Raw genomic sequence first — 26,872 nt, 5'->3', positions numbered from 1 at the left:
CGGCCCAACAATACTTCAAAGTGAAAGTACTTCTCCTTCATGTGGTCCCCCTGTTAATTCTTTTATCCAAACACATACAGTTGGGATGAAGAGTTCTCCCAAGATGCAGGAACAATGCATGAGTCGATAGGGGGCGCCAACCATCCCACAATGGTGTGATGTAAAAGCTTCATCCTGAGAGATTTAAACTACACAATGGAATATCTGATGCCTGGAGGCATCAGAGGTATGTGTGTGTGTGTTTGGGGCTGGTGGGTATACTACACCACCCGGTACCATCCTCCTCCCTAGTTTGTAAAAGACCAAAACTCATTAGAATTTTAATGAGGGTGAGTTGACTCAGCCGGTCAGAGGCTTTATCAGGAGGATACGGTTGTGTGTGTGTGTGTGTGTGTGTGTGTGCGAGTGTGAATGCTTGTGTGTTGCAAAGATACTCTTAACAGAGTCAGGATGTTTTCGGGCCATTTACCACAAATCACAATGTCACATAGTGAACGTATCACTTCTGTGACGGCCCCAGGGCCACTGCCAGGGTATATGTGGGTGTGTCTCTGTCTGTGTGGGTGTGTGTGTTACAGGGTGAACTTCCTGGTGGAGTGGAGGCCATCAGGCAGATCCGACGCAGCTGGCCACTGTCCTGAGTGCATTAAAACCTGCCCCTTTCGGAGTGTTTGGGCGACTTCTGGCTTTCTCCGGTTCCCCAGCGCAATGGTGGTTTCGGTGGTCGAATGGGTTAAATTGGAGAAATAAAACTGTTGGCTGACAAATCCCTGTAGCGTGGTTTCTCGTATTTGTTGTGGCCTTGGAGCCGGATCATAACAAATTGGGGGCTCGTCAAACTTGGAAATTGTACTATTAGCAGAGGTAAAGTGATGTGTTTTTTTGTGTGGAAACCTACGTAAGGGAAATGACCAAGCCGTGGAATGATTTGGAATCATTGGTGCAAGTTAGTTTCGGTCTAGTCACGGGACAAGGAAGGTAAGTGTTGACCTTTTTTTTGGGTTGCGCAAATGTATATATTGAGCAAATTCCCCTGTAGGAATAGCGCGTTTTCCTCTTTAGGATGCGTGTGCACAGGAATGTAGTGTGGGGTGAAAGTGGCTGGAGCGGTTGTCTCGGGAGCACGTCCATGGTTGTGGCGAAGTTGCCAGCTTGCTGGTCGCTTAACCAAACTACTGGGTTTTAGTGCGTAAATACCCGCCGCGAATAACTCCTGAAGACTAGGGTTAAGTTAGATAGATCGGGTTAGGCAGTTTAGAGGGGATGCTCAATTTTGAGGTTATTTTGTGGTCTGCGTTGCGCACTATTTAGGTCAATACTATACATTCTTTTGTTTACCGGGGACTGATTTGCTGTCGGGCATCCTTCAGGTGGTATTCATCATCATGGCAGGAGTAGAGGAGTTCATTGCTATTCCTTCGGAGCAATTTTTGGATCAGTGTACTAGGGATCAGTTGTTAAAGATAGCTGACCATTATAAAATCAGTGTAGGCGACCGAAGGTTAAAGGACAACGTTAGATTTACTATAAGGGCACATTTGTATGATATTGGTGTTTTAACACCCGTACAAAAATCACATAGTCCTCCTAATTTGGCTTTGGATGAGTGTTCGCAGGATATGTCTCATAGTGTAGCTTTAAATTTTGAACAGCAAAAAGAAATGTTGATATTGCGGATGAAGCTGGAGAAGGAGAAAGAGTTAGAGTTGGAACGGATGAGGCAGCAAGCAGAAGGTGATAAAGCGTTGGCACTAGAAAAGATGAGGCAACAAACCGAAATGGCAAAGCTAGATTTGGAAAGTGAGAGACTGAGGTTAGTGAAAGAAGGTAAATTCAATGACTTTTCCAGGAATGAAGAGTTTGCTCGAAGCAGCGGTAATTCAAGTGATATTTTGAATAGTTTGCGCTTGGTGCCTAAATTTAGTGAGAAAGACGTGGATGTATTCTTCACGTTGTTTGAGCGGATTGCAGACACGAGGGGCTGGGTTGATTCAGACCGTATCGTTTTGCTACAATGTGTGTTAACTGGGCGTGCTCAGGAGGTTTTTTCCTCGTTGTCTCTGGAAGACAGCGGTGATTATGCAAAGGTTAAAACTGCTGTACTGAAAACATATGAGTTAGTCCCTGAAGCATACCGTCAGCGTTTTAGGAGTTGGAAAAAGGGAGATAAATCCTATCTTGAATTTTCCCGTGATTTGGGGATTCACTTTAGTCGATGGTGCTCGGCTTCAGAAGTGAAGGATTTTGATGACTTGTGTAACTTGATGGTGCTTGAACAGTTTAAGAATTCAGTTCCAGAACGAATTGCCATGTACATAAGTGAACGGAAGGTAAGGACAGCAGGGGAGGCTGCTGCCCTTGCGGATGATTATTTCTTGACCCACAAAGGTAGCGGTGTCGATGTCCGCACGCATGCTTTGTCTGGGGGAAATGTTGCACCTGCAGGAGGGATGTTTTTTTCTAGGGCGTCAGGTGGGGGTTTGCCTCGAGAACAGAGAGTTGATCATGGAGTCGTGACTCTGAGTGTCATTTTTGTCATAGATACGGTCACTGGAAGAGAGACTGCGTGGCGTTTAAGTTACGGAATAGGCAAGATGTAACTTGTGTAAAGCCGGTGGCTCTAGCGGCACCAATTTCCAATGTGCTTTCAGACCAGTCGAGGGTTGAGTCACCAGTTGTGATGTCAAAGCCTGACTTAAGCTCATACTTGCCGTTTATTTCAAAAGGACATGCGTCGTTGGTTGGAAATAACAAGAGGGTGCCAGTGACTATCTTACGGGACACGGGAGCATTTGATTCATTTGTGCTAGAGTCTGCTTTGCCGTTTTCTGAGGAAACTGATACTGGATCTTTTGTACCTGTTTTGGGCATGGGTATGTCTGTTTTTCATGTTCCTGTACATAAACTTGTACTGCATTCAGAATTGTTTGAGGGCGAAGTGAAAATGGGAGTACGTCCTGCTTTGCCCATAGACGGTGTAACTGTAATTCTGGGAAATGATGTGGCAGGAGCACGTGTGTGGGGAAGTAGCGCGGTACATCCAGTGGTGGTCCCAGTACCGCTGGGTAGTAACGGCCCTGATGAGAATGAAAAGCAGTTTCCTGAAGTGTTCACGGCCTGCGCTGTAACACGCGCCATGAAGCGGCCGACTGATCATGCAGAGCCTATAGAAGTGGAAGACGTAGAGAGTGAGGCATTGGAGTTGTTTGTAATGACTTTGTCTAACACTCCCTTGTCTGTCTCCCATAGTGAATTGGCGCGTGAGCAAAGAGCCGATGGTACGCTAAAGGAGCTTTTTCAGTCTGTTCTGCGGGTCGATGAGGTGAAAGATCGGGCACATGGTTACTTCGTACAAAATGAGGTACTTGTTCGGAAGTGGGTGCCACATTGTGAGAGCTTTGTGGGAGATCCTGTGTATCAGATTGTCGTTCCCTCCAAATTTCGTGATTTGGTCTTGCGTGTTGCTCATGATGAGTCGGGGCACATGGGGGTTGGTAAGACGTATGATCGGGTCCTTAGACATTTTTTTTGGCCGCGGATGAAGAAAAGTGTTGCAAACTACATCAAAACATGCCACACTTGTCAATTAACTGGTAAGCCAAATCAGAAAGTGAAAGTTGCTCCCCTGTATCCGATTCCTGTTGTAGACCAGCCATTTGAGCACCTGATTATTGATTGTGTAGGCCCTCTTCCTCGTTCAAGGTCGGGTGCGATGTATTTGTTAACTGTTATGTGCAGTAGCACCAGATACCCAGCAGCATATCCGTTGCGCACGCTAACAGCAAAATCAGTGGTGCGTGCTCTGGGTCAGTTCATATCCATCTTTGGCATACCTAGAACCATTCAGAGTGATCAAGGGTCGAATTTCTCCTCTCACTTGTTTGCACAGGTATTGAAGCTGTTGCATGTGCAGCACAACCAGTCGTCTGCGTACCATGCGCAAAGCCAAGGAGCGCTGGAACGTTTCCATCAAACTTTGAAATCAATGATGAGGGCATACTGTGTGCAGATGAATGCTGATTGGGAGGACGGGTTACCATGGTTGTTGCTGGCAGCAAGAGAGGTAGCACAAGAGAGTACGGGTTTCAGTCCAAACGAGTTGGTGTTCGGTCATACGGTGCGGGGGCCGTTAGCTGCTCTGCAAAACGAGTGGAAGGAATCTCAGCCACCTCAAAATTTGCTAGAGTATGTCAATGGTTTCAGGCAGCGCCTTTACTCTGCTACAGAGTTAGCCAGGGAAAAGCTGACTTCGGCACAGGAGAAGATGAAACGTCTTTATGACCGAAGAGCGGAGCGGCGTAGTTTTTGTGAGGGCGATCAGGTTTTGGCTTTATTACCAATTGTCAACTCACCATTGCAAGCAAAGTTTTTGGGACCTTACACGGTAGTGAAGAAGTTGTCAGAGCTAAACTACCTGATTGCCACTCCAGAACGTCGTAAAAACCACCAACTTTGTCATGTCAACCTGTTGAAGGCATATCATACCCGGGTATCCCAGGAATTGAGTGCACAGGCAGATGATGCTCATCCGGTGTGTGTTGGTAACACAGTTTGGTCTAATAGCGAAGCTGCTTGTGGGGATGATTTACCAAATCATGACTCTGCATTGTTAACTGGTCGGCTTAAAAACTCTGAGGTACTTTCGGATTTAGACAGTGTATTGTCTCACTTGTCTGAGCTTCAACGCACAGAATTAATGGAGGTTATACAGGAGTATTCCAGTCTGTTTGGAGATGTGCCATCCCGTACACATGTTTTGGAGCATGACATTGAAATAGTGGGAGATGTAAAGCCAATCAAGCAGCGTTTTTATCGAGTAAGTCCGGAAAAGCGGAAGTTTTTGGATGCTGAAGTTGAGTATATGCTGGGAAATGGTATTGCTCGACCATCATCATCAAGTTGGGCGTCGCCTTGTTTATTGGTCCCAAAATCGGACAATACCCCTCGGTTTTGTTCTGATTTTAGGAAAGTTAACAGTGTCACTAAACCAGACTCTTATCCTCTGCCACGCATTGATGACTGTATCGACCAGGTTGGCGCTGCAAGGTTCATCAGTAAATTTGACCTGTTAAAAGGTTATTGGCAGGTCCCTTTGTCTGAGAGAGCACGAGAAATCGCAGCCTTCATCACGCCTACTGGTCTGTTTTCGTATTCAGTCATGCCTTTTGGGTTGCGTAATGCACCGGCAACTTTTCAACGTTTGATGAATAAAGTTGTTGGGGATTTGCAGGGCTGTGCGGTGTACTTAGATGATGTGGTTATTTACTCTGACACTTGGTCATCCCATTTGCAGCGCATGGAAGCACTGTTTAAACGTTTGGCTGAGGCACACCTCACAATAAATTTGGCAAAGTGTGAGTTTGCTCGAGCGACAGTGACATACCTGGGACGGCAGGTTGGGCAGGGTGCAGTGCGTCTCCTGCATGCGAAAGTACAGGCCGTTAAGTATTATCCACCTCCAGCTACAAAAAAAGATCTTATGAGATTTCTGGGTTTGGTGGGTTACTACAGGGGTTTCTGTAGAAATTTTTCGACTGTGGTAGCACCACTGACAGATCTTCTGAAGGGTAAGGTAAAATATATCTGGTCTCCTAGCTGCCAAGCAGCTTTTGAAAAGGTGAAGGAAATTCTGTGCAATGCTCCTGTTTTGGCAGCTCCTTCCATGGACAAACCGTTTAAACTTCAGGTGGATGCCAGTCATGTAGGGGCGGGTGGGGTGCTGTTACAACAAGATGAGTTTGGTATTGACCGACCGGTGGGTTTCTATTCGAAAAAATTTAACAAACATCAGTTGAATTATTCTGTAATTGAAAAGGAAGCATTGGCTCTGATTTGGTCCTTGCAACACTTTGAGGTGTATGTGGGTTCAGGTCCGGTAATTATTTATACAGATCACAATCCATTGACATTTTTGAACTCACTACACTGCCCAAATCAAAGACTTGTTAGGTGGTCTTTATTTCTCCAGTCATACAACTTGGATATACATCATGTGAAGGGCAGAGATAACATTGTTGCAGATGCTTTGTCCAGAGCCCCATGTCAGTGATTGTTCTCTAGTTCTTCATTGTGGTGTCTCTCTCACTCTTAAATCGCTTCCAGGTACCAGTTGCAGAGATGAGTGTGAGGCTACAGGATGAAGGCGAAAGGAGCAAGTACTGTTCGGGGGACTTTGTATTGGGTCTAGAGACAGTTAGGTGTAAATACAATTTTAAGGAATAATTTAAGGCCGTGACAATCAAAAAAAAGAGTAAATGTTATAACGTTATAGTGGCTGTTGGTCAGGGTTCCGGTGGGGACCCTGTCTTTATGGGCGGGGGTGTGACGGCCCCAGGGCCACTGCCAGGGTATATGTGGGTGTGTCTCTGTCTGTGTGGGTGTGTGTGTTACAGGGTGAACTTCCTGGTGGAGTGGAGGCCATCAGGCAGATCCGACGCAGCTGGCCACTGTCCTGAGTGCATTAAAACCTGCCCCTTTCGGAGTGTTTGGGCGACTTCTGGCTTTCTCCGGTTCCCCAGCGCAATGGTGGTTTCGGTGGTCGAATGGGTTAAATTGGAGAAATAAAACTGTTGGCTGACAAATCCCTGTAGCGTGGTTTCTCGTATTTGTTGTGGCCTTGGAGCCGGATCATAACACTTCAAATAGCATAACAACCTTTTACCCGTTGAAAACGATTGTTAAGTCAAGCTGTTCTCCATCGATGTGCAGATGTGTGTGTGTGTCCACATGCAAGTGTGTAATGTCAGGTGTATGAGGTGCGTGTTTGTGTTTCCCTCGGTCCCATCCCCCATCCCCCCTGTGACTCCCCGAACAAAAACCTACATCCCGTTTTCCTGCCGTGATCCCGCCGCGTACCTTTGGGTGTGGCCGTGTCTTGAACATCTGACAGCAGCAGACGGGCAAACACACACAGACGTAAAATAGCCACACTTACACAGGTAGAGAGCGAGGGGGGGTCGGGGGGATTAATGGTGTTGACTTTGGTGAGAAGGACTGAGAGAGAAGGAGGGGGATTAAAGACAGACATGCCTCATGCTCCCGTTAGCCGCTCAGCCTCAGAAAGATACTTCAGCAAGGTGGAAGAAAAACTACAACCGGTGGTCTGTGCTGTGAAGGAAAAGCCTTCTCACCTGTGTGTCGGTTTCTCTCACCTCTTGAGCTGTGGGAGAAAAAAATTTTTTAAAGCTTTTTGGGGCGTTTTAATCCTCCCGGCATCACATGAAGATAAGTAAAATATCTGAAATAAAGGAAAGGAAGAAAATAGAACACGGCCACTAGAAAAGTGGAGTGCAGATCTCCGCCGGGTGTGTCTGCAACGACCACACAAGTTAGCGGTTAGCTCCGTTAGCCAAACACAACACAACGCAGCACTCAGCTAGCAGCTAACTAGCTCTCCTCCTTAAACTCAATCTCTATTTCAAGTGTCGTGGAGGCTACAGAAACTTCTGTGTGGTTCTGTTTGCAGTTAGCTGCAGTAGAGAGGAAAGGAGGCAGGAAAGTCTAGACCGCAGCGGATCAGAAGGAGAGAGGGGAGCAAGAGGTGAAGGGTCAGAGGTCACCACCAACCAGTGGGAACAAAAGAACGGTGACTTTCTGTGAACAAAAAGCCAGACACAAAGGCTCAACGTGTTTGTCTGCACACCGCAAGGACAAATGGCTGCGTCTTTTTGTCTAAATGATGACTTCTTCCTTTATTTTTAAAGGTTTAGCGCTTGATCGTGTCTACAATCCACAACGCAACTATATATATTTTGGAAAGTATGATGTAGGGACCCAGGTTCGACGGTTTTGTCTCGAAAAAGAAAGGACATGAAGAGGATAGTAAAGCTTTATTACACTGACAAGGTTGACATTACATATGTACCTTCAGGATTTCTTATGTACAACAATTCATACACACACAACAGACAGTGTTGAGAACAGACAAAGTGGCAGAGAGTCACATGATCAAGTGATTATCAGCGAGATGCAAAATACCCTTGCGGATCCAACGCGACCCCTTCTCTCTATTTACAAGATGGCAATGGTTCTTCAAGAAGACAAAAGATTGATTAGGCGGCTACGTCCATCGATCACTTCTCCCTCTGGTCTTTAAATCCACACCAGAAACCAGAGGCTCGTCATCGATACAAAAATATATAGTACAGCGATTTTTCTTGTCATAGCAAACAATCATATCTGTCTGTCAATGGCCCAGTCACATCAGCAGCCATTCAGATAACATAATAAAAATCCGCCACGCAAAGCAGACACAAAAGGGGGCTTTGAAGATTTGGAACGTTTCAGCACGTTTGCGTCAAATTAAGTTTAATTTGCATCACAACAAAGCGTTCAAATCTGGATTTAAATTGAGTTCAGACTTGTGAAATCCATCATCATACCTCACTTAAAGAAAAAGACCTGAAGGAAGCAAACCTTTTCCTATATTGTATTATATTTCAGTCACAACATCGGATCAAATGCCTCAACTGATGTCACTGTAAAATTCATCTTTAAGTTGATCATTTATTTTTTTAGTATTTTGTCTATGTTTTGGCAAAGTAATTACACTCAAAATACAAGTGCAGGGAGGTTGAGATAAGGCCTCTAACCATAGCAACTGCATTACTGACACCATATTTCACATGTGTATTATTAACGTTACATCAATATACAATGTTACACGGTTATCATTAACACCAGTACACACATTTTTACACATTTGAATGAATCTCTCTGCGAATCAGAGGGAAGTTGGCCTATGGACAGATTTTTAATAATGTACAGAAATGAATGGAAGTAAGTGGCTGCCTGAAAGGGAGTAAAACCTGTACAGCATGCTTATTAAAAAAACGGTCAGCAAAAGTGCAGCTTTTATACAAGCTTTTGTTAAAAAGCAAAAAACATTCAAACACACGTTCTACAGCCTGTTGACATGAAAATATTTCATCGTCATAAACACGCAGTTTGGTTCCTTTTAGAGTTGAAAACCCTTGCGTCCAGATGTAAAAAAAAAGTTATTTCCTCCAGACCTAAAAGTTGTTTTATGTGTGCGTGAAAATGATGGCACGTTTCAGATAAAAAAATAACTCCTCACATGTGGGGTCACAGGGGGGTGGGTTATTTTGGCCCCTCAAGCACAGCAAAAGCTAATTACACAAGCATCCAGTGAACTGCACACACGCAGCAGGTTTGGCTTGTTTTTCTCGCCTACCCTGCCCCCGAGGGCTCACCCCAGGGTGCCGCCATCTCTCAAAGCCGGCTTCGGGAGGAGCCGTGACATCTGACACAATACACGCCCGTTTGTCAAACATTCACATTACAAAAATAAAAAGGTCAGGCTTAGGGTGCGTGCGGTGCCACCCAGACAGGAGCAGGAGCTCAACATTTTGGATGAGTTTCTTTGTGACTTGTGCTTCTGTCCGCTGGGAATCTTCCGGGAGGCATTTTCCTGCGTCGTGTGGGAGGGGGGGAAAGAGGCGGCAGCGGAACTCGCACCCGCCCCCAAGTCGACGAGGTCGGGCCTGTCGTTCACGATGGACCCGGTCTTTAGTGCTGCTCGGGAAAGTCAAAAGGTCAGACAGTCTATGTACAATGAGTGAAAGGTCAAAGCTTCTCAGCATACAGTGTCCAGTGTTTGCCAAGTTCATACAGTGATTCCTCATCGCCTCACTGCCTTCTTCTCTGCTCTTTTCTCACATGATCAGAGTCTTTTCTCCACCCCCAACCTCCACCTTTTCGCCTCTCAGATGCAGCATTCCTGCTTCGCATGGCCAAAGAAGGGGGACTGAGTCGGCAGGGACGTGGAGGTGGAGGGGTCGGATGAGGAAGGCGTAGAGGAGTAGGAAGCGTTGCTGCTGGCGGAGGGCGAGGCGGATGAGGTGAGGAGAGACGGGTAAGGGCTCATCTTCTCGATGTTGACGTAGGTGGTGTTGAGCAGGACGTAGTGCTCCCCGCTGAAGCTGGAGAAGATGGCGGAGATGCTCGACACCAGCTCAGAGAAGGAAGGTCGGCGCTCCGGCTTTGGATGCCAGCATTCGATCATCACGGTGTAGCTGGAAGGAAAGAACTTGTTTTTTATACCTACTTTATACTATTATATAGACTTAACAATTAAAAGTTGTTCTCATACCGTTCATCAGAATACACCTGTATTCACTTAAATGCTTTGTCTCACCCCCACCCGAAAAAGCTTGAAAAAGTCTTCTGATTTGTCACATTTTTATGAGGTATTTCAATAGTGAAAAGTTTAATGTCTTTACATCTCTGTTGCAGCATAAAGTTCTGTTTCTCCTCGCTCCTCTTGTAGCGTTGTAGAGTAGAACAATAAATCATCTATTAGCCACAATTTGAACTCCCAGAACATAACGTTTGTAACGGTATCGTTGTGCCATCGACGTTAACAGTTCACTTCACCACAGTAGTCCTCACACACGCTGTAAGTTATTCCTCCCAATCAGGTGTAGTGCATGTAAAGTCTTTATTATTTCAACGTGTCTCAAAGATAACTCTCACATGGACAATCCATCAACAGAACTCTTTCTGACATCTCCGGTATTCCCGTTAGTATTATTTTCTTTCGCCCCTCCGACTTGGCAGAGCCTCCGTCTCCATTGTTAGAAAAGAAGAATGGCTGCATTACCACACGTCCGAGGTATCTGCCAGCGGCCGCTATCACCGGGACGCCCCGTGAACCATCTGGGTTGAAGGATTGCAGGAATGTTTGCAGACGTGCAGACACCCCCCCACCCCTTTATGTCTCTGTTTAACTTACAGGTTGGGATCTTTGGGCCTCTGCCTCCCTCACCTGAAATCCCCTGTAATCTGCACTCAGGCTGTACTATAGACATGCAGAGGACCTGGTGGCATGAGGTCACACTTGGCATTCCTTCCACTGGGAAGGGGGGTCAGAGGTTAACGGACGGACGGACACCGGGATGCTTTCCTGTGATTGGTTGGGTCATATTTTGTGGAACAAATCCCTGTGTTTTGCTGCTTGCATTCCTCAGAACATTGGGGTCGCCTTGTGGCGGTATTTTATAGGCGTAAAAGATACTATTTCCGACATGACAGGTTGGTTTCACCAGTGACATCGTAAATATTAAACCTTCAACTCTGTTGATGTAGATGTCAAGAAAAAAGAAGGTAACCACAGTAATAGAAAAGGGAGCAGAACAGACCGTGAACCGATTCAATCATATAATCTTGATTGTTGTTAGTTGCAGGGCTCTCAAGTGTCACGCATTGAGCGTGATAGTCACTCATTTTGGTCTGTAGTCACGCACTCCCGCCACACATCCAATTCCTCACGCCAAGAAATCGGAGAGTACTCCCCCCCCCCCCACGGCGACCGCAGCGTCTGCAGCACGACCCCCCCGTCGACCGTAGCGTCCACCTCCGAAAAAATGTCACTCCAAGTTTTCTTGAAAACGTGAGAGCCCTGTAGTTGCCATGGTGACAAAGGAAGAGAGCCGATAGCTATTCATCTCAACACCTGCAGACACAAATTGATTATGTATATATATAATATATAAATTGATTATATATATATATATATATATATATATAATCAATTTGTGTCTGCAGGTGTTGAGATGAATTTGATTGGATTGGATTTTTAACAAAGTGCCTTTGAGGCATCACATTTCTGTATATATTGAACAGCTACCTGTTGGAGCCTTCTAGGGGCAGGTGTAAGAGTGTGTGAGTATGTGCGAGGGCACTCACAGTGCGTCGGGGCAAAACTCGGGCTGCAGCAGCCTCCTCCCCTGCAGCAGGAACACGGTGATGTCGAAGGAGTTCACATCCGAATACGGTGGAGCTCCGCGGGTCATCAGTTCCCACAGCAACACGCCAAACGACCACTACAGGGAAACACAGGAACGTTAGCGCATCCACTCTTCTTCTTCTTTTCCCTACCTTTTTGTTTTTAACTAAAAGAAGAGAGCCCTCACCACATCCGACTTGGGGGTGAACTTGTGTGTCTGCAGACTCTCCAGAGCCATCCACTTGACTGGCAGCTTGACTCCGCTCTTGTTGTGGACGCTGTAGTATTCTTTATCGTAGACGTCTCTCGCCAGGCCGAAGTCTGCCACCTTCACCGTATAGCTCTCGTCCAGCCTATCGGGGCACATTTTATTATTCATTTCTCCCCTACAGTATTTCTGTTCCCTTCCCTCCCCAGCAGTGTTGGGGAGTGTTAACTCATTTTTTGGTTTTGGTCCAGGACCGCCGGGAAAAATGAAAATGTGACGGTTACGACGTTTGTTATAGCTACTGTAACGCACTGAATATAAGAAGTAGTCATCGTAACCGTAACCCGTTGGTCCAACGAATGGAGGTTACTGTATTTGGAATATGTACAGCTCTGGTAGCAGCAGCAACCTGTCAATCACAGTAAGCCCGCCCTAAAGCTCACCCTGCTTCGTGGGCTATATGTCTTTAAATGGACCATAATTGTTGAAATAAAATCTTGCTCTCTCATACCGCCAACGGGTTTGGGGCTCCAGAGAGTTAATTCTATTTTAGTCTCATCTATAGTACCGTGTCATATTCGTACTTGAATGCACTAATGAAACAAAAAGATGACAACTCACATGCAGTTCCTGGCTGCTAGGTCTCGGTGGACAAACTTCTTGCTGGCTAGATACTCCATCCCTCTGGCCACCTGCAGCCCGAAGCCCATTAGGTCCTTCACTGTTGGGTTCTGTTGGTAAAAGCCACCATGAGACAACCGGGAGACAAACTACCGCTAACTCTCCACGGCACTTTTGTACAAACATCTCAAAAGTCCCGCCGTGCATGCGTCTATCTTGTGTACGTACGTGTCCTTCATCACGGATGAAGTTGCGCAGGTCGCCGTGCTTCATATAGGGCAGAACCACCAGCGGCGAGCCTGAAGGCGGCAGGCAGATTCCCAGAAGCGAGAGAACGTTTAGGTGGCTGAAGTCCTTCATGATGATCCCCTCCTTCAGGAACTGGGATACTTCTTCCAAATCGGTGATGCCTTCATGAAAAATGTAAAGAAGAGAAAGAAGTGTGAGCACTTTGATGATTTGTCTCTACTGGTGTAGGAGGAGCAGCTCTGCTACACTGCCATCAGCATGAAGGTCATTGCTCATAAACCTTCAGCAAAAAGAAGGATAAGTACGGTAAACGAGCAAAAGAAATGTCCTCCCCCAGACCTGACCCCCGCCAAAACTCCCATTTGCCAATTGCATCCCTGCCCCTGATGTGCCGCTCTTTAGCCCCACTGACTCTTCTCTAATGTGGTTATAGATGGAAGCTCTTTATGTCTGGAGAAACCAGCTGGTTGGCCTTGAACCAAGATTAGACCCCCCTCCTCCCCAAGAAAGGTAGAAAGAGATGACGTTTTATTTCAGAGCCTCCATCTAAAAGTTTAAAAATGATGTCATCTCATAGATTAATCCTTGCAAATGCATCTGTGGCTCTTATGCTATCAGCAAATCGTCTTAGTAATATATATGAGGGCAAAAGCATCAACTCAAGGTCTGAAATATAACAAAAGAACTATGACGTGGCGCCCTGAGAATTCACTAAACTTAATAGAAAAGGTCCAAATCCCAGAGGACGAAACCCCAGCAGGCCGAGTTCATCCCATCCCGCTGGGTTTGGTGGCTCCTCAAGCTTTCCTCCACATTACTCCAGCATCAATCTCCCCGGGTCCAACTGACAGGTTACACAATTAGGGGGGACCCTAATACCGTCCTCACATTGGGACGCTCATTCATCACCATCAGCTTGCCCAAGGAGGACCTGGGGGCTCTGATGAGATGAGTTCCTTAATGCTATTGGATCGTTATGATATCATACAATAAATACGCATCATAAGCAGATGTAGGATGGAGGATGATTACGGCTGGATGCCAATATGTTTGGACAAGGAGAGAGTTTGTTGAGAGTGTGTGTGTGTCTGTGTGTTCGGAAAAAAGAATAAACATTAAATGTCTCTTTGAGTGGGACGTCAGGAGACTTTTGTTGAAGTGAAATTCATGACTAGACGTTACAAGAACATGGCTTCCCTTACGGTCACACAGCAAAGCGGGGTTTGTACTCACGGTTCAGGGACTTGACGGCACAGTGCTGCTTCTGCCCGTCTGCCTCCAGTAGCGTTCCGTGGAAAACACAACCGAAGTGACCTGCGGATCACAACGCCAAGCGTCAGTCACAACTGGTCAGCGTCAGCCCACTCAGACCCCGTAGAGTCCCCCCCCCCCCCCCCTGAATCCACCCCCAACAAAGACAGAGGTGAGTCGGGAGGACGAAGGTGGGATCCCCACAGGAACATCACACCAACAACGTCCCAAACAGAGGCCGACTGATGACACTGGTGACTTACACCCCCCCAAAAAGATCACCCGTCTGCACATCATCTTAAGCCAAACCAGTGTCGGAACCCAGCGCTATTCAATTTCCATCTTGGCACGTTGAAGCTGTTTAAAAACTTGTCAGTTGGCTTCGTGGAAGTTTTTTTCCAGAAATTAGAAGAAGATGAATATCTCCCGTTAAGAAGTCGATATTTAGAGCAGAAGCCTTGAGGGGATTTCATGTTGTGCACGCAGCTTTTTCTGATGCTTTTATGGTTAGAAAAAGTTCTGATTATCTTAAGTTACCGTCACCCTCCCACTCCCCAAGTAACCCAGTATGGAGCTTTATTCATTAAAGCCCCACGCGGGTGTTAGCCTATACCAAACCCCCATTAAATCATTGTGCATTTTATTGAATTATATCTCTTAAGTCGTGAGGGTTCCACCCCGGACTTGGGGTTAAAATGAGCGCAGCGTTCTCCTATCACGCCCCCCCCCCCCCCCCCCCTTATAAATGTCTGAGTGGGTCGGATTACAACTCCCAATAATGGAGCCTGGGAATACTAGCTGTGAACAAATCATCCTACACCACTGCCCCGAAATCCAGGCTCTTTTCTTCAGGGGATAATTCAGCCAATTGTTGGGTGGGGGGATTCGGGGGTCTTTCACCTCTTGATGTGGAATTTGATCTGCTGGTCTGACTCGCCTACTCAAACGCCCACAGTGGGTCAGGTGATTCTTGCGGTTTCGATGAAGGAGGCAATTAACCTCCCAGTGGGCAATTTTTTGCACAGCTTTATATATATATATATATATATATATATATATATATATATATATATATATATATATAATCTCAGCTCAACTCCACTTGAGATAAGAGTTTGCAGAGGAATAATGTTCATGTTATTATTTCTGCTCCTTTTCATTAGCTCTAGTTTAGAGTTTTTAGGATGCTGGTTGTATTGGATTCAACAGAAAAGACTGTTACATAAAAAGTATTAAGTCGCAATTGAAGTATTACAATAAATGTTATGTGTAAAAATGGACAAATAGTGATAAAGCAGATCCAAAGCAATAACCCCCTCCTGTAATGCATTCTTCAGCCATAGCGGAGCATCATAGTCACATGCAATGAATAATATTTGCACCGGCAGCCCTTGGATTAATGCCAGCTCGATTCTGACATTGGTTCTGGCTTTTAAAGCTTTGGCACTGTGATTTGTATTGACTGGAATATTTTAAACCTAATTAACATCTGCCAGGCTGCTTTATTTTGCACATTAGCCGTCAGTAGCAGTTTGGTCTAGCCAGCAAATGCAGGTGAAACAAACGTCTCGTTTGTGTTATGAGCAGAGACAGAGAAGATGATAAAAACAAACTTCTCATCCCAGCGAGGGGTGGGGGGTGGAAGCCTCTTTGTGACCCACCTCTGCCGATGACCTGGTTGAGGTGGAGCAGCAGCTGCTCCCTGGCGATGACCACGTGCTGCACCTCGGTCAGCAGGTCCGGGTGGAGGCAGGACGGGTCAATGTGGACCGGGGCCATCAGCAGGGGGGACACCAGCTCGCCCTCCATCCCCAGGCTGAGCCCACCCCCCATTCTCCGCAGTCTGGGGGACAGCAGCTCCCCGTTGCCCCCGTAGATGGGAGGAGCCCCTCGGCACGTCTCGGGCCGGTCGCCACCCGGATCTGGAAAAGCGATGGAGAGGATGGTTAAGGTCACGTGTGTGTGTGTGTGTGTGTGTGTGGGGGGGCTCCATAGGTCAAGGTGTGTTACGCAATCAGAAAAGAACGGCTACAAAAGGCGGGGGGCGACTTGAGGCTGGGAGGCAACAAAACAAAGTGTCTGATTTCTGAAGAAAGGGAAAAAAGGGGGAGGAAGAATTTAACCATGTTTTCCAAAGAAGGGGACATAAAGGTGAGCTCAGGTAGAACACGGAGCCTAACCCCCGACGCCCCCCAGGACAAGCATTAGTTTATTAGTAAGTCTATCCACTATGGAGTTTAAGCCTTACGGGGCACTTTTTAGACACAGGGAAATTGCTCCACTTTATGAAACTGAAACCACAGACTCTGTTAGGAGGACATCAAAGTCTGGAAAGTTTTTTTTACTTTTTTTTAAACTTTTTTTTTTTGCATGGTCAAAACACTAGTGTGGTCAATGAGTTCTTATGGCAGCGGGCCGGTGGTAACTAAAATACTAAGTAAAAAAACGTAAACCTATAAACATAAACATAATAAACCTTAAAACTAAAAAACAACAACGATAAAGTTAAAAAATGTATTTATACAAAAAAAAAAACTTAAAAAATGTAAAACTTAAGTGAAAAATACTTTAAAAGTTATTTAGGGTTATGGGTCTATGCTATACATAAAAATAAAACATTTCCTCTGTGGCTGTTAGTCGAGAACCAGTGATAGCATGCACCACCAGCACAGCGTTCAGACCCACGGGGGTGGCGTGGCGAACAAGGCCATATCAGGTGGGTAGGGGGAGGGGCTTGTCTGCTTGACGTACCCTCTATCAGGGTCGTTCTATAGTCGACCGACTCGTGGGAGACCATTTCGTTGGTGGGGCTGACGCTCCTCGCGTTGGCCAGCCGGTCCAGATGCTGGATGTGACCACGGCCATCGTACCACACCTCGGACAGATCTAGAAGAAGAGGGAGGAACGGAAAGGATGGAAGGAGACGGGGTGAGATAAGACTTTTTGTAGGACATCATACGTACAAATCAATTTTTTGTGTCGCTGCCTCTCTGACCTCCACCTCATTGCAGAGTCTCATGAACACGATATGTCACAAGCAGATAACATTACAAAAAGGGACTGTGAAATCACAAGCCACTCGGTTGCTGTCTGAGATCAAAGCTCGACCTTTGACCCCCACTTGACCCCCCCGGGGGTCTCTCACCGTCGATGTGTTTGTTCCTCCTCCACATGAGCAGCGAGCCCAGCAGCAGCAGCAGCAGGCTGACGCACACGCAGCCCACCACCAGGCCCGTGTAGTCCGGCTCCTGAGCCAGCGTCACCTTTCCCAGGTGCCGGATGGAATCCGCCTGGCGCCACTGAAAAAGGGGGGGGTTCGAGAGGGAGGGTCAGAGGTCAACCACCGAAGAGTTGGGGACGATTCACATGTGTGTCGGCCCCAAAAGGAGCGACTACGTACGGACAGTAACACATGGCATGTAAAGAAGACACACACACCCACGTACACACACACACACACACACACGGGCCGTTTCCACAGTCTGGAGGAAGATTACATCAGCGATATTGCTCCAGCGATTATTAGGTTTAGTGGAAATTAGGTTTCTGCTGCTGCAGATGGGACAATGTGTGTGTGTGTGTGTGTGTGTGCGCGTGTCTGGAGCTCAGGGATATTGGCACACCATCTCCTAGAGATACAGGCCACAGTTCACAAGTCAACAAAGACGAGGCTGATAAGCTCCGCCCCCTGGATGTCATGGCAGCGTCGCAAAAGTTTGATGCGTCTCTTATCAAAGGCTCTTACGACCCAGTGGGAGTTGGTTGAAAAGTTGTATTGTTATATATACATTCATATTCATATATATATTTACAGACTAAACTATAGGCTTTGAGACGCATCTTTAACCACACCCCGCACTAAAGGGCAATAAAATCAAGATTTTAAGGGGTTTATAAGTTACTTTAATTCTTAAATAAACACAACTTTTAATTGTAAGTGTGTTGAGGGCATGATGGTTAATCTTCACATATTTTGGTGAAGGTTCCATTGATGAATCGTATGCTTCAGAAGCCTTGAGCTCTCGCTCAGATTTGCCTTTGTAGAAAAAGACTCGACAACACCGCGTCAGGTTTTTGGATTAATCCGGGTCTCTGAAGACTAGAACCCGGGCTCCAAGACCCCGGATGTCTGTCACAGAGCCCCAGGTGCTGAACGTCGGTCGCGTCTCAAGCCTCGTTAATAAACACTGCGGGGTTCGGTTGCGCAGACATTTCTGAACTGTACTACTTCCTTCTCATGAATTATGTTCAAGCGACAAGACAGCTGGACGCTGAGCCCTTTCACTCGGCACATTGTCTAATAAACTCTCTATAAAATACTCCATTAGGACAGGAGGGTGATTGAAGTCGGAGGAATGTGGCGTTGCACATGAATTTTCCCAGAGTCCGATTCGGCCGACAGCAGAAGGACCGCGAGCAGTAAAGCCTGTCTGCGCTTTCTCTTTTATTATCGTCCACCCGGGAACGGAAAATAGGGAAATACTTTGAACGAAAACCGGAAGCTTGATTTCTAACCAAGTTAAACCAAAATACACCAGGAATATCCAGGTGTGTCCTCCCTGGGAGTTCCGCCTCGCGGCCTCATCCTCCTCACATTTGATCCGCTACATTTTATTGCTAAAATTCCTCCTGAGAGCCTGTTAATACAGACATTTTACATGAAAGCACTACAAGTGGATTTATTGCTCTCTGCTGCTGTGCTGGTCTGAGAGCAGATGTTTGAAACGGAACATCTTGTTTGGACATCAAAAAGCGTTCCTCTTTTCCTCGCTAAACATTAGCAATATTATCTTTTAGAATGTGAGCTTATTTGGATACTTTTCCAGAACAAAAGTCTGAACGCGGCATAAACCGGAGATCAAAATCCCATGTCGCACCTAATAACTGTCAACAGCCATATAAAAACAATTTCCTCAGTGATTTGAGCAATAAACGTTGACCTCCAGAATTTGGAGAGAAATTAAGCTGTAAGGTTTGGTGGATGTCGGAGCTCCTGAAGGAGACTTCTGGATCGGAGTGAGAACAATCTTCTTTTAAAAAGTTTCGTCACATGACCAACATGTTGAAGACAAAGCAGGTGAAGAGGAAACAATAATTATGTAAAAATGTATTCATTTTCCAGCGCTTTTGAACTGTAAGACAAAGGAGCCTGTGGATTAAACGATTGAAACACGTGAAGGTCGGAAAGATCTCAACATGTTGCTATTCCCTAAAAAGAGAAACCCGATTCATAGCAGGGGAAAGGTCAAAGGTCAAATCACTCACTCAATCTTTGCAGAAGAAACCTGTTTACATACTGCAAAGGGTGAGCCAATCTACCGACATTAAATTAAATGAATCTGATGGACCACACACACACACACACACACACACACACACAACAAACACTAAAAAAGTATAAAAAGTGAGGTAGAAACATTTACGAGTTGCTGCTGAAGAGCAAAAGAGCCTTTCTGCTGTGAGAAGCACATTCCCTCTCGGGGGGCTCACCTCCACCTGCAGCTCCTTGGAGGTGTCGGCCTGCAGCTCGGTGGGGACGATGCACTCCAGAGTGTTCCCACTCAGAGTCAGACTCTCACAGCTGTGGTTGGAGACCGTGAGGACCTGACACTTCATGGCCTCCCTGTCCATGTGGTGACCCTGCGTGGCAGAGAGAGGGGGCGGGGGCGAAAGCACGAGGGAAAGATGAGATACAGAGGGACAAAGAAAGGAGGGAGAAATGAGGTCAAATGTTGCAAAAGAATTGAGGTCAAGCTACTGTTGCTAAGATCAAAGGTCAGAGTCCAGACCATTAACTGTATACTTGGACAGTGACAAAAAAAATATGGAAATCTCCTGGACCGAGAAAACGTTGTTATAGCAACCTGTCAATCACAGTAAGCCCCACCATAAAGCACACCCTGCTTCATGGGGTATTTCAATCTAAATTGACCATAATTTACTAAATGAACATCATGCTGTATTTAGGAAGACTTTAAACTAGAAACTGAGACCATAAACACATGTTTACAATGTTTACTGAGGGAATAAATCAGGAGGGAAATAGTGGTACATATTTCTCCTAGACTCACGCCCTGCTGGTCAGAAGGGCGGATTCAGGTTTTAAGGCATTCTAGTGCTGGCTCCACTTTTCAGGCCTGCAGCCTGCTGCCCGGTCACCAGATGGAACCAACTAAATCTTTCATCTCAAATTAAGTTGTGACTAACTGTAAAAAGTGCAAAATGACATTTCTAGCCTTGAAAAACCATAAGCCTTAAAGCTCTTTACTCTGCTGTCAGGTGTGTTCAATGCCTGCTGGAAGGATCAGGGGCAAGAAGCGTCCACACAAACTGCGACTCTGTGACATGAAACAGTGGACAGTTTGGGAACACGGAAGAGTAGCAGAATGAGAGCATCTTCAGGGGAAGCGCTGTCAGCTGTGGGTCCCTGTAATGTAGAACAACTCTATTTAAAGTCAGTACAAGAAACGGCCCCGATTTACCGTCAATGCCTTCATGCGACCTACATAAGCAAACTCCACCGGAGAGGAGATCGTCTGCGTCAATGCAGTTATTGCTGGAACCCTGCTGCAGGGAAGGGAGGAACCACAACTGATCCACTCTGCACATGAAAAGATTCCTCGTAGTAGCGTTACGATAGAGCTGTAAGATCCATATTATATGTAATGTCTTCAAAGGTTTCTTTTTTGCAGCTTTTAAACTATAGGGCTTTCTTAGGAGGCCGGTGAGTGGAACGGGGGCATGCTAACAAAATGATGTGAGTTCTACGGTCTGAAGGCACGTTTCATCAGCGACCTCGTGGCTCGCGCAGGACGCAACCCCCCCAACCCCCCCCCCCACTCCCCCTCCACTCCCCCTTGTGATCTGACCGAAGCACACACAGCGATTGTCAGAGAACAACTCGCTCTCTTTTCTCCCCACTCTCAGACTCGTTTTTCACCCCCTTGTTTTTCATTCCCGCTCGCTTTTTTTGTTCCTCTGATGCCATGTCTCTCTCTCAATCTCTCTCCCTTTTTCTCCCTCTTTCTCTCTCACATAAACACACTTGTCTGAGTGCAGCAGAAGGCAATAAAGCGAACGATCACATTCCTTGCGTGACAGCTTGGGATTTTCCAATTTGACACAGAGTGGACGCTCGCACCTGTTCCTGCACTCTCTCTCTCTCACACTCTCTCACACACACACACACACACACACACACACACACACACACACACCGACTGCAGCAACACAGACCACTAATTCACTTGCTTGCAATTAGGGACGCACACTACGACAACACCGCGAAACAGATCCTGTGATGCAGACCTCGTTCGGGCTGTCGCCGTGACGATACAGCGGAGAGGAGTTGTTGAAGTTATCGAAGAGCCGTCACAGTCGCTCCGAATACATTGTTACGACGATAAATGGAAGCGAGGCGCAGGCTGTGTCGCGATGTTATCGAGCGTGGCCCCGTGCCAAAACCAACAGCCCGCTTCTCTTTGATGTCACGGCCCAACGCTCCTTTATTTGTGTTCCGTTGGCGAGTCTTTTGGGCCTCAGGTTATCAGGCGCCCTTTTATACTGGAGGTTATCAGGCGGAGTTAGACGTGGCCTGTTTGGGTTCCATGCCTGGTACCGAGCCCCACGACCCCCACGACCCCCCCTCCCATCCGGGGGTAAAAACGTTGGGGTGGGGGGGTGTTTGTCTGGGACGGGGCGGGGGATAGAGGAAGGGTCACTGGTTGGATTTAGCACCGGGGCCAAGGTCATGTCTGGGAAAAGAGAAAAAGAAGAAAAAGGCAGAACTGCAGCTGCCACCAAGCCAACAGAGAAAAGGAGAAAGAAAGAAAAGAGTAGAAACATGTTTTTCATTGTGTCGCTGGAAACAGGCCCGGGGGAATGTCCGTGGTGGCGTTAATATGTCAAAAGCTTTGACCTCGGGCCGGCAGAACAATGCCAGTCAACGGAGAGAATACATAGAGAGGTGTAGCAGAAGGGGGGGTAAACGATGGGAAACAGACTCCACTTCCTGTTTTTGCTTCAGTATTGTTTCCTTCCAGATCCGACCCGGACCTGCTAACTAAAATGCAGACATATACTCCATCTGCACCTTTTCCTTTTGGATCTTTTGGTCCATGTCTCAAGTATCAACAATGAACCCTGACGAGAGGCGGGACTTGTGTCAAGTGAGAACTGGGCCTTTTGGCAGCTGTTAACTTTTGCACCTCGTAACTCCTCACCTTGAGCTCCACGATGCTCTTGTTGTCCTTGGAGGTGAGCTTGGGGTCCTGGAAGAGGGGGTCCTCCACGTAGATCAGATCCCGCTGACTGGTGTAGTAGCCGTCCAAGACAAACGCCACCTTGGTGACCACGGGCGGCTGCAGAGCCAGTTTGGCCAGGGAGGGCGTGGTGCACTGGATGGACGTGCGGTTCTCCCCGTACACGCAGCTCTAGAAGGAGAACAGGGGGGAGGACAAGATGCAGGGTTCAAGAGATGAAACGTCTATTCAGGGAACGCACGAACAGTCACATGATTTCAACCGTATATGAACACATATTGTACATAAAGTCAGTTCCTTGAGGGAGTAAAAACCAGCTCTTCTGCACACACGTTCATGCATAAAGACATACCGCCAAACCTGAACATCAGCCCGAGAAGCCGCCTGTTTCCCTTTTTCTTAGCAACAACAGTGTTTATACGCACGGCCCGAGGGCACAACAGGGTCTGATCCCGGGTTGGAATCAACCCATGTCGGCCCCGGCGGCTTTTTCGCTCGCTAAGAGCTGGTGAGAGACAGAAACCGTCTCTCAGTCGGTTTCCATTGAGGCGTGGCAGTGTATCATCTCTTTGCTTTATGGAAGATATCTAAACTGGTGTGTTTGCTTTAAGATTTTAATCGGGCCGGTAATATAATTAAGCTGAAAAACAGATATAAAATAAATAATTATATAAATAATCGATTTCAAATTAAAAGGAGGATGTTTTTCCCTCGTCGGGTTGTGGTTTCATTCATTACCCAGAGCCGTTATCAGAAGTGTGCGACGTTCCGGCAGAACAGAACAAACCCGACTTGTTTATCCGCGTGTCGACAGATCGATGCTGATGTTTGCGCCGTGTCAGGCCGGCCTTTGTGCTACAAGGGTAGACGTGTCCTTGAGTGGGACCAAGGACAAAACATTTGTGGAATAGTTTTGAAAAAGAAATAAAGAAGCTGTGTAACACACAGTTGTCTTTAAATATGTAAAACTTGGACTAATGTCTGGAAACCAACAGAAGCTCAACCAACCGGTTGAAATCGAGCTCCGCCTCCGTAGCAGCAGCTCTGTTGCACACTTCCTAACCACCCCCATCGCATCCACCCCCCCTCCACGCATTTCAAACGTCCACATGCACGCTGAACCACGTGAGGGTCACCCAACAAAAGCAATCCAATTAATCCCTACACACCAGCATGGAGCGAGTGCAGCGTGGACTGTAGCCCCCCCCGCCCCCTCATTCCCCCCCACCTAGTCTCCCACGGGTGCAGCGAAAAAGGAAAAATATCCTGTGAATTAGTGGAAAAATCCGTCAGTTTCATTGTTCAGAAGACGTCTCCTGGTATCGGGGGCCGAGGGGCTGCAGGTCGGCAGCAGCTGTAAATACAATCGCTCGGAGGGCTGGAGGGCCGGAGGGGGGGGGTTTACGCTGTGGGGTGATGAGAGAACCAGCGATTCTGAAGGACCCGAAGGATCATTAGTGTAACTGCCCGCGTCCAAACGATGCCGTCGAACGGAGCGAGATTCATTCGCTCCGACGCTTCCTACCGCGCTGTTGATTTGACTTTGGCTTTAAGGCCTCCAGTTCAGCTGCTCGTTGTCTTCGTTTTGAGGTCTACATTTCACCCGTTCTTCTTTTGCAAGTTAACATGGTGTGCTTTGCTTCCTCTTCTGTCCTTTCATAACGACTCTGTGCTTCAACGAGCAAACACAAATCTCACAGTGAGGAGACCGCTGTTAGGCTAAACACCGTTAGCGCTGTCAGCACCGCTAGCCGCTAGCCGCCGCTGCTGCTGCCGCCATGTTAAGAGCCGTGTGGAGGAAAATAGATGTGGGGCATCTTTGTTGTCACACACACACACACACACACACACACACACACACACACACACAAAATGTTACCCGCTCGCTTCCAGTCACAGAAAAAAGGGAACGGGAAGAAGCTTCTTTAGGGGTTCAGGTGCCAACTGTAGGGTCTTCTTTTCCTCTTGTATGTATGTATGTATGTGCAGCTCCCCCCGTGAACACGCCAGCCTTTCACGGCGGGTCGTAAAATAAGCCCCTCTTTCATGTGTGTGGGAAAGCTGCGGTTGGCTGAGACCGGGCTTTACTGGAGATCTGAGCAGCAGATATCAAGTCAACGCTGCTGGTTGTTGTTTCTTTCTTTTTTTTTTTCACGCTCAGACCCTGACTGAGACCCCCGAACGTCCGACTGGACCGCAGATCGTAGTTTTAGGGTTCACAGAGACGCCGGCTCACATTACCCAGGGTGCCGTTCCGCCGCTGGATGGAAACCTCTGCGAGAGATCCTTTTCCTCTATTTTTGAGGGGTTAAGACAATAAGACACTCATACTGTCCCTTCCCAAAAGACTGAGCTTCAGCTCATCCCCTTCCACTGGAAGGAATGTAACGGGCGACAGCTGGGGCCCGACGGGGCATGATCCCACCCTAAATCATTAGCAGCGATAGCTTTATCTCGCACAGCTTCAGCCTCTCTCCCTCTTTTCTCAGATAGCCAGGAGTTTGTGTTCCTCTCCGTCGTGTCGTTCCAGTTTAAACATTAATAAACCAGCGGGGCCAAGGGCCGCTTTGACTCGCTCGTCACATCTCACCGGAGAGCGTTAGTGTGAACTGTGCAGTGCTGCCGCACCGGGGGCCACTGCTCAGAGAATTGAACCCTGGAGCCTTCAAGCAAGGCATCAAAAACATAAAGATAATAATGTTTATCATAATAATGATAATACTATTTTTCTATCTTTTTTTAGAGAAGTCTATCTTTATAAAAAGTCTAATGAACGCTGCTCTGGTCCGTTGACCGGTGATCTGACTCAGTGGGCAAAGTATGTTAAAAGGCAGGTAACCATAGCAACAGCGTTAAACCGACAAACAAACGTCACACTTTCGCAGGCAATTATTTATCAGGACTATTCATTGATTTTGAAGGGCAGGATATTTATTAAAGCCTGCTAATGTCTTTGCATCAAAACATAATGATGGCGACAAAACTTTCTTAATTACTTTTAAAGATCATTTTATTTGTCAAACGCAATCATTTGTTTGTGTCAGATGGAAATCGTGATTAATGTTTGAATAACTGTGCAGTTCTACACGCAGCCAGAAGTGAGCCCGGCCCATGCCGGTCTCACATTGTTTCGGTCAAAAGCGGCAATTTTTGGATCATAAACCTGATTTCAGGCTCACGCACGTTTGAGCGTAACGAAGCCCGAGCTCCCCAGAGACTCATCGACCGCTGACCCCGACACAGGTCAATGACCAGAGGGGGGGGGGACCCCGCAGGGTCTGTGTGTGTGAAACAGACACAGACCCTGCGGTGTGTGTGCGCATTCGGTGTGTGTGCATATTTACTGAGCCTGTTATGATCTGCTGAGTGAACCTGCGGCAGCGACCTTCACTCTGAGAGAACAGACTTTTAATCAGTCCTCAATCAAGTCCTCAATCTACCAAGGGCACTTTTAAAAGCCCCCCCCCCCCCCCCCTCAGGCGATGTGAGGCAGGACTTGATGAGAGGTTAAACTCCTTTAGTCTACTGGGGGAACTCAGCTGATAAACAAAGTGTTGCGTCAATCCGCTTTCTTTAAAGGACGGAGAATCACTCCAGCAGCAACTACGATGAAACTGAAGCTGAGAGACGGCTATTGGGGGGGGGGGCCTGAGGGTGGATGCAGGTCAAAGACGTCCCATTGAGGGTTCTCAGGTCAGTGCGATTACTTCAGCTTCTTTTAAGGCGGGAAACTTTGGTAGAAAAGCCCAGAGGATGTCCAAAGGAATATAGCTTTCTTTCTCATGTCTGTGAGGAAGTGGAGGTCCAAATGTACGTATAACTTTACCTCAGACACTGATGTGGGTTAAAAGGATTCTGGTATCCGGCCCCCTGACTGCAGAAATTATTCAAACCTTTGTTTGAAAAAGTGTCACAAATGCAAATTTGCGTTGCCGGCGGTATGAATAGTTTGATGTAAAAGGCCTGAAGACACGACGGCGCCCACGTCAATTAACACAAAAAAACAAAAACAAGAAGAAATAACAAACACATTTTTGCTCAATGCGGCAGTCTCACACAATGAGGCAAGTCAGCGACTTATTGAGTTAAACAGTCGACTAGAATGACTGAAATGTTCTATATAAGCGCTGACGGAACCTTTACATGTTTTTTACTGCATGACAGTTCACACATCCGCCGTCTTCTCAAGGCTTTAAAACATTTAAACTAGGTGTTTGACGGCCTGCGGGCGTCGGGTCATGTGGAATAAAGTGTGAGGAGATCCAAAGCGTCCTCCGGGCCTCGGCTACCGTGCGTGAGCCAGAGGAGAGACAGCTGGATGCTTCAGGATGGCTTTTCCATTTCCAGTCTGTCTGACACTTTGGCTCTGTTTCTTCTGGATGTCTAACCCTTTTTGGAGGGGGCTTTAGTGTGTTTAATGACAATACCATGCATGTGATAGCAAGGTATTTGCCTGCTTTTCAACATGTCATATTCTTAAAGGGTTCTGTTTGAAAAAGAAATATGTGGGAACACAGAAACTAAAGCCGCATCTCT

General features: G+C 46.9%; 1 protein-coding gene across 1 annotated transcript in view; it reads right to left on the bottom strand.

Annotated features, from left to right (window-relative positions):
- Nucleotides 1–7,814: 7,814 nt before the first annotated feature.
- met (MET proto-oncogene, receptor tyrosine kinase) overlaps nt 7,815–26,872 on the bottom strand; it is a 49,918-nt gene continuing 30,860 nt past the window's right edge. The window contains exons 11-21 of the mRNA XM_040163394.2: nt 22,298–22,507; nt 19,566–19,715; nt 17,221–17,374; nt 16,827–16,961; nt 15,737–15,997; nt 14,058–14,138; nt 12,804–12,985; nt 12,576–12,685; nt 11,934–12,099; nt 11,707–11,843; nt 7,815–10,034 (exon numbers count right to left, since the gene is read on the bottom strand). Coding sequence (XP_040019328.2) covers nt 9,725–10,034; nt 11,707–11,843; nt 11,934–12,099; nt 12,576–12,685; nt 12,804–12,985; nt 14,058–14,138; nt 15,737–15,997; nt 16,827–16,961; nt 17,221–17,374; nt 19,566–19,715; nt 22,298–22,507 — 1,896 coding nt within the window. The 3' untranslated portion in view covers nt 7,815–9,724. The remainder of the gene's footprint in view (nt 10,035–11,706; nt 11,844–11,933; nt 12,100–12,575; nt 12,686–12,803; nt 12,986–14,057; nt 14,139–15,736; nt 15,998–16,826; nt 16,962–17,220; nt 17,375–19,565; nt 19,716–22,297; nt 22,508–26,872) is intronic.

Source organism: Gasterosteus aculeatus, chromosome X (genome assembly GCF_964276395.1).
Source record: "Gasterosteus aculeatus chromosome X, fGasAcu3.hap1.1, whole genome shotgun sequence".
Classification (NCBI taxonomy): Eukaryota; Metazoa; Chordata; class Actinopteri; order Perciformes; family Gasterosteidae; genus Gasterosteus; species Gasterosteus aculeatus.
The sequence above is the reverse complement of the archived record's forward strand: the minus strand, read 5'-3'. Positions and strand labels throughout refer to the sequence as shown.